Here is an 8,438-nt window from a genome sequence, read left to right on the forward strand (position 1 = left end):
ACCGTAATACATACATTTGTTGTGTAGGGTCCGGGATGAGTTGTTTTTTTATCATGCGGTCCTCAAAAGCATTAAGATTGTTGATATTGCCGACTACATCCTAAAATAAATGGGTGCAATGTTCAATATACAACTTAACTGTATTATCACCCGCATATTCTCGTTTTCGTTCGAACCGTAAGTTTTTTTTAATGGAAAATACGGTTCGAACGACAACAATAATATGGGTGTATATGTTATCATACATACGTGAAGTAATTTGTAGTAATTCGGTTTTCCCGTGTAAAATATACTGTGGAATGGTCTGCCGGTTTCATCGAATTCTGCTGCTTTTCGCTGCGGAATTACTTCTTCTGGTGGTTTCATCATGGGTCGTGCTTTTTTATCGTATAACCCCGATGGGAAAATATATTGTATAGCTCTCTGAAACCACAAAGCATACCATCTAATATTCATAATACACTGAAGCCTTTTTTCACACGGTACGTATTTTTGGTGTAAATACAGAAATTTTTAAAATATGTCTATATGGACCATATCATGCTTTAATTACAAATGGCATCAAAATCCGATTTTTTAAAAACATTTGAGCATGCGAAAAATCAAAATCTCGTAGGTTTTTTTTACACGGTACGTATCCCCCGTGTATAAACTTATCGCAGGGCGAGGACTTACATCAATATCAGCTTGAGTGAATGTTTCCGGATTTTCTCCCATCATATTCGCCAAGTGACGCTTGCCTAACTTGAATTCCAAGTTTTGAATCTTCATGAATTCGTCATGTGCTTTGGTACGCTCCAGGTATGCTTTCATGGCTTTGTTAACTTTTTCCTTCTTGGTTGCCGGTATTGACTCCGTTGTTCTTGCTGCACCGCTCATGAAATACTAACATATGATTATGTAATAAAATAAAAACAATCCCAATGTAATGTCATACGTACCAGAACCGGATTAACTGTTTTCGCTACTACCGAAAATCGACTTTGAAGTAGATGCACACCTTTGAATTTAGTAATAATCTGCACAATATTCGCCATGTTGCAAGAAGCTGTTCACTACTTGAATGCAGGAGCAGGAGCAATGAGTGGATTACCGAGGTGAAGCAATCGGTTAAGTTGTGTGAGTAAAACCCCTGTACGATACAAGCAAGTAGTGACGTCACTACTTGAGTTTACGTTGATTTTTTGGTTTACTAAACAACCATATTTCACGATCTGCTACACCTCTCTCTGTACTCATTGGAGCAGGAGAGCGCACACGGTAACCAGCGTAAACACATTAATGTGTAAAAAAATACACATTTTTTTATATATATATCCAGCTGTCAAAAAATGTGTAAATTTGGAGATCTTGAAATGTGTAAAAAAATACACATTTCAGTGCCAACATTTCAAAGGGGCGTAATTGCATTTGTAAACAATGGCTTTAGTCGTCGATTTCTCGCGAATAAAAGCTCACTCATGAAAAATAATGACACCAGCAGGTAGAGGAATGTTTCCTCTACCAGCTAGCATTGTAATTTTGGAGAGGTAAGATTTCATTCGTGAGAAATTGACGGCTAAAGTCATTGTTTACAAAAGCAATTACGCCCCTTTGAAATGTTGGCACTGAATTTTAAGAATGTAGTACCAGTCAAAAAATGTGTATTTTTATACTCATTAATGGGTAAAAAAAACTTCAAACTTTGCTGTAGCCTGCCTTGTTTACGCACGTAATTTGTATATATTTCAGTGAAGTGCAACAGGAAAATAAAGGAACTACGGTCCAAGCTGGACAGTACCATGGTGGGTATATAAATGGTGATACAGCTTTGTCACTATATAGGCGAGGAGGTCGCGGGGGGGGGGGGGAAAATGCGGTTTTAGAGCAAATTGTAAACAAACTCGGTCGCTGTCCCATACAAAAATCCAACATGGCTGAATCACGAATTTGACACATTAGAACACCTATATGTAGCCACCTTGGACAGTACGACGATTGACATACTATAAGGTAGGTGATTTATACTATTTTCATAGTTAAGTTTGGAAAAAAAAAATCATAATCAATGTCCGGTGTCTCGCTTGCTTGCTTCATACTGATTTTTGTTTTTTCCTTGATTTGTTTTCCGTGCTGAGCACCAATGCTACTGACGCCAGAAAGGCAGCTCCCATCCTACCTATCGATCCATCAACTCATGAACCGGGAACCAATGGATTTACTTCCCTTCCGAAGGAAGGCGTGATTCTCGGCGTGATCAGAGATCTCAGAACATCCCAGCGGTGCCAACTGGGATTGAAATCAGACCTGCTGGGGTAAGAGGCAATCACGCTTATCACTGCAACACCGGCGCCGGTACTGTTTTTTTTATGGCATTCCTTTTTTTAATAAAATATTATTGTATTCGAGCAATCTTTATTTTACACGGACAGAAAATTGTTTGCATTGAACCAAAAAAAAACTTTATTTGTATTTACACAAACAATTTCGGTTGAAATTATATTGCATTTTATTGTTTCGATAATATTTATTCAAATACATTCAAAATAAGATTCTTTTTGTTTTCAAAAGCCACTCTTCAACTGCAACTATTGTAAAAATAACAATATTCTTTTATCAAGCCAACAATAGTTAATTTAAATTTAACATTTATTTGTTGTGTCAATTCCCCGGGCCATGAATGCAAAAATAACTACCAACCATTCCCTCGTGAAAACCTGGACAAAAATGTAAACAATAACAAAAAATTTCTCGTTTGATTCAGCTCTAGAGGTAAGAACCCTAATAAAAATTGTATGATTAATTTGCTTAACGACGTGTTCTGGGTATCATCCAAACCATTTATGGAATAGTTCAATAATTTGGGTTATCGTTCGTTTATGGTTATTTTTTATTAGGGTAAGTAGGTATGCTGCTGTTACAAAATATAAACAGTTTTTCTTTTTTTCCTTGATTTTTTCCGTCGATCTTATTTTCAGTACTGAGTACCATTGCTCCCAACGCCAGGAAGGCCGCTCCCACACCTGGACCCTACCTATAGACCCATCAACTCATAAACCGGAGAGATTTTATGCCTCAGAAAGTTTTTTTTTTTTAATTTAATAAATTGTAATTCTGTTGGTAACAAATAGAAAACAAAACATAAAAATAATAGCAAATTATTAAAAATTGAATCAATAAACATATTATGAGATTGATTGATATTATGATTATTTCTACTGCGTATATTTTTAGGCTTAATAAAATAAATATGATTGAATCAACAAGAAATCTCTTTTAAAAACAAACATATTTTTTTGTTGACCCAGCTGCAAAATTTGACAGCTTACGTCAAAACCATAAAAGCTCTTGTAAATTCGAAAAGATTTTCTTTTTGATTTAACAATCCATGGGTTTTTAAAAACAAAGATACTGGATTTTTGAAATAATAATGATTTCATTTTGCAGCCAAAACAAAATGAAATTCTTATTAAATTTACGTCAAATATTATTACGTTTAAAATATTTTTTTCTGCGTGTATCATTAACACAAATAAGAAAATTCCGAAGTTAATAAAAAACCATGCGCCCCCATTATATTTAAGTTCTAGAAATGATTACTTTTTACACATTTTGCTGTAAAAACCGTTCTTGAAAAATGTGTAAAAAATACACTTTTATTGACGTTTGCTGGGTTTACACAAAAATGTGTAAACGCAGTTTACACATTTTATGAGTAGACCCCTTTTTTCACGAAATGTGTGAAATTTTACACATTAATGTGTACGCTGGTTACCGTGCACCGATTTCAATCTAAAGCCCTACAGTAAAAGTATGGACGTCTGTCAAAAGTTGTTCCAATCGAACCGTCAAAATGCACCGCTTTGCTCTAAAGCCCTACAGTAAAAGTATGGACGTCTGTCAAAAGTTGTTCCAATCGAACCGTCAAAATGCACCGCTTTGCTCGATTGGAACAGCTTTTTCAGTTTTGTGGTGATAGTCGTCCATACTAAAGAGCCTGAATTTATAAAGAGACGACATCTTATCCATTTGACAGGTCTTCTGCTCGATTGGAATGACTTTTCCTATAGAGCTTGCTGCACCCAATGCTAAAATAAAGGAGCCTTAATTATTTTTCATTGGGAGCTGTCATTAGTGTCATCAGTGTCAAATTTGTACGATGAAAACATTGTACTGTCATTCGTTTCATCAGCTATTCTCGCAATCTCACCCGTGACCTCTTCAGTATGGTAAAGTTTTTGTACATCAATTTGTTTCATTAATAAAAACGATTTTTTTTGCAGGATTCGGACGAAGCAAGACGGCGATATACCGAGAAAATTAAAGTTTGTGATTCTATAGATCCTTACTCTGTCCAGGTGTCCCCAATGGAGGTTCCCCTGAACGTCAGTTTTTCTGAAATTTACCACTATATGGTAGTAGAAAAAAATCCATTCACCGGATCTCCCAAAGACTCCAAAAAGGGAATGGAAGCTAATCTATGGTTTCAGCAAGGATGGGTAAAATATGTTGGTGGAAAGCAATATAAAAACGTTTTCATAGTGCAGGGAAAAGTTCTACACTCGTTTAATTTACGGAAGACCCCACTAAAGCCGTGGATCATCGTCCGGAAAAACGGTGAAATATTGTCAGCTCACTGTGACTGTGCCATTGGTTTACTGGAAACCTGTTCGCATATTGGCGCAACCTTGTTTGCCCTCGACGACATTCGACAGAAAGTTGCAGATAAGAAAGTGAGTATTTGAAGATGGGAAAGTGTATATTTGCCACGTATTATAGCTAAATTAAAAATAGATATCGGTTACAGATTTGCCAGCGTATTGGAACAAACCTCCTTTAGTACCAGAACAACATCTTTACAAAAAAGTGAAAGACATCTCGTTTGGACGGAAAATTCAACGATTCTGGGAAAACGTACCAGCAATAACTGATGAAAAATACGCTGATTTCTTTACTTCCATCCAAAATGAAGGAATTCAAGTAGCTGTTATGTCTTCGTTTTGTGGCACCTCCAACTTTCAATGCACAACATGTCAGAAATGCGTTGAAATCGAGACGGAGTTCAGTGACTACCTGCTGGGAAATCTGTACAACGCTTCTCACCGTTCCAAATCAGAAATTGAAAAACAGTTTTTGGTATATTCAGCTGCCATATCAATGGGAAAACATCCAGAAAAACTTCATCGTATCGAAAAACTTACTGCTGCACAAAATGGAAGCTCATACTGGAAAAAATTTCGTATTGGTCGTATCACAGCTTCGATTTTGAAGGAAGTGCTACGTACCAGCGTTACTAAACCATCACTATCGTTAATTAAGCGCATTTGTAACGATCTCAAATGAATCTCCTTCCAATTTTTCATCATCATGGTCAAGCAAAACGTGATTGGAAGCGAGTTCTGGTTCGGCCGATATATTTCCGGAGTTCGAGGGTTGGATTTCTACAAATGAAATATACAACAATAAAAATAATAACTAGAACGACACTTCCTTAAAATTCATGATTTCATACCTGTATTTCTGGTAGTGATTTTTTCGACTTCGCTATTTGAACGTTGCGGGAGGAACAACGTTGGAATCCAGTCGATGTCATTTATATCTTCTAGATCCGCCGGTTGTCCTTTTACGAAATGCCTTCCGCAGATTCGCATGTTCGCCTTCGGCAAACATCCGCAAGCTTTTATCCATTTAAATGACCGTCTCAACATGTGATCTCTGTTCAAACTTGTTGAATTTTTCCGCGGTTGCGGGAAGTTGAAAAAACGTTCTTCGTGCTTCACATTATTGCGTTTACACGTTATGACGCAGCACACAACGGGCATTACTGCTAACACACAAAAAAACAGCAAAAAGATGTTTTTCGAACACAATATATTTCAATAAGCAACAAGCAACGAAAACCACGAAGACGCATCGAAAAGAATAACAAAACAAATTAGTTTGTTATTTTGATTTTTCAAATTCAGGTTATGGTTTTGCCGATGACAACAAAACAATCGCTTTCTTTACTGGTGTTTGTAAATGAACTGTCAGCAATCTCTATGACTTTGACAGACAATCGATTGTTCCAATTTTGACATTTCGCCTCTTTATAAATTTAGGCTCTTTAGTCCATACTGTAGGGCTTTATTTCAATCAACCAGCTTGCTGCCGTTTTGGTGCACGCTATTCCAAAACTACCCAAATTTGGATAGAATCCACCCAGATAGGTCAAAACTGAACCAACCCAAAATGGGTAACCCGCATAAGCACGAACCATAAATTGACCTTACCTAAAATGGTTAAAATTGTTTATAATCCCTGCTAAACTTCAACTGAAATGGTTATGGAACTTTACATGAACGTTTAATGATAAAGTTTTAACCTTAAGTATTATATTTTTTTGGAAGTGGACCTTACAAATAATGGGTTGTTAAGAACCATTACCATTCAAAATTCTTGTTTTCTCCATACATTTTCGGAAAGAAAACTATACTAAAACCACTTAACTTATGGTTTGAGAACATTAATGGTAATGGTTATGGTAACCAGTAAGGTCCATGAATGGTTTTGTAACATAGATCAACTTTATGTGGAATATATCGCGAATTGGTTGCCTGTAAATTACTGATTACCAATTCACGATATATTTCACGTAACGTTGAGCGATAATACAAAACCATTAATGGACCTTACCGACTACCATAACCATAACCATTAATGTTCTCAAACCATAAGTAAAAACGTTCTAATATAGTTCTCTTTCCGAAAATGTATAGAGAAAACAAGAATTTGGAATGGTAATGGTTCTTAACAACCCATTATTTGTAAGGTCCGCTTCCAAAAAACCATAATACATAAGGTTAAAACTTTATCACACAAACGTTCATGTAAAGTTCCATAACCATTTCAGTTGAAGTTTAGCAGGGATTATAAACAATTTATAACCATTATCGGTAAGGTCATGGTTCGCGTTTATGCGGGAAACTATGTTGGCAGTGACAAGCCAAACACTACTCTGCTTACTCTTTTGGGGAGCTGCACCGTCGGGTTAACCTCACTTTTTTTTTGACATCTGGCAGTGGCTGACTTAGAAAAAAAAAATTAAAAAAAAATATTATATGTTTTTTAGATTTTTTGGAGAGGAATATTTTTCAAACGAACATAGTCCACGGATACGAATTTTGTTCATTTAAAACAAAAATATAAATATATGAATTATTCGAAATGATTTGAAAGCATGTTTAAAACTAAAATATTTATGTTTGAATTAAATTCAAAAGCATGTTTGGTGGAGGCGAACCAGCCCAAGGCTGAAAGCCTCCCTAATAAAGATTAATAATAATAATAATAAAAGCATGTTATTTCAACAATATAGGATTTGGGTAAACGGTTTGTTATTTCCTTCTTGTTACATTCGGAAAAAGTTGCCCCAGCTTTGCTCAACCTCAACAGAAAACGGCCATCCATTCCGAATCCACTCCGGATCCTCCTCCGATACCGAACATGGAAAGAAACCGGTATGATGACCAGTGGCAGAAACGGCAAAACGACGCTAATAACACAAATTAGCACCGGTTCCACTGAACTGGAACCCCCGGACACCCACCCAAACGGGTCCTCGCATACCGGACCCCAATACCCACAGGTCACCCTTAATCGCACCCGAAAAAGAGCAGGAATTAAGATGCCCTGCCCGAAGATCTTTTTTTTTCATTTCTTTGAAAACCGTTTTATTTTGCATTACCCTGCACTCAACTACTAAAATAATTCCAAGATACGTATGTTTATTTTAAACATGAGAAGCATGTTTAAAATAAACATATTTATTATTGTTCGCATAGCTGTCAACCAATCAAAAATAAATACGTTTATTTTCAACACGAATATTTTTGAAATAAACGTAACATTATTTTTATTTTAAACATTGATTTCACATGACTTCAAACATGGAATACGTTTGAAATCAACCTAATTTATGTTTGTGGCCAGAACAAACTAAGTTGACGTTTAAATTTACCTCAAATATTTTTGTTACGACGATAGTGTTTTTTCCGAGGTTTTTTCAGCGTGTCGGATATCATTTAAGATCTTTTAATTATTTTTATTTAAAACCTCTAATCCACTTGAATCGACTAACAAGCAAAGGTAAACAAACCACCACTGGATGTCAAACTGATGAATGTGGGTTCATCCCGTTCATTCGTGACGTCAGCGTGCACCATCCTATACCTTGTACAGACATACAAAGTTCACTGTTGTACCAACAATCAATACGAAACTAACGATTTTAAATTGGCTCACCACTTTAGTAGCCTATTGGTCCCAAGCAAACGATTAACGTACCCTATTCTAGTTGAAATTCTATTACTACACTATGTTTGTTTTGATTCGCTATGAAAGTTTGACAGATAACATCAGGGGTGTGTGGATTCATGCAGAACATGCAGGGGTGAGTGAAATAGCTTGGGACTGCTTGG

At 36.1% G+C, this 8,438-nt stretch overlaps 1 protein-coding gene and 1 long non-coding RNA gene across 2 annotated transcripts in view; both read right to left on the reverse strand.

The window, feature by feature from the left end:
* The window catches only part of mRpS9 (mitochondrial ribosomal protein S9), a 78,067-nt gene extending 76,994 nt beyond the window's left edge, over positions 1 to 1,073 (reverse strand). Inside the window, exons 1-4 of the mRNA XM_065220250.1 lie at positions 942 to 1,073; positions 676 to 885; positions 250 to 423; positions 15 to 100 (exon numbers count right to left, since the gene is read on the reverse strand). Coding sequence (XP_065076322.1) covers positions 15 to 100; positions 250 to 423; positions 676 to 885; positions 942 to 1,037 — 566 coding nt within the window. The 5' untranslated portion in view covers positions 1,038 to 1,073. The remainder of the gene's footprint in view (positions 1 to 14; positions 101 to 249; positions 424 to 675; positions 886 to 941) is intronic.
* A 4,132-nt stretch (positions 1,074 to 5,205) lies between these two features.
* On the reverse strand, positions 5,206 to 5,874 carry LOC135699892 (uncharacterized). Its single transcript, XR_010517534.1, has 2 exons — positions 5,492 to 5,874; positions 5,206 to 5,420 (listed from the first exon to the last, which is right to left on the reverse strand). It is a non-coding gene; the product is annotated as an uncharacterized LOC135699892 (long non-coding RNA).
* Positions 5,875 to 8,438: the final 2,564 nt, after the last annotated feature.

Source organism: Ochlerotatus camptorhynchus, unplaced genomic scaffold, assembly GCF_037179485.1.
Source record: "Ochlerotatus camptorhynchus isolate MF236.1 unplaced genomic scaffold, CSIRO-AGI_Acam_v1.1 ptg000123l, whole genome shotgun sequence".
Lineage (NCBI taxonomy): Eukaryota > Metazoa > Arthropoda > Insecta > Diptera > Culicidae > Ochlerotatus > Ochlerotatus camptorhynchus.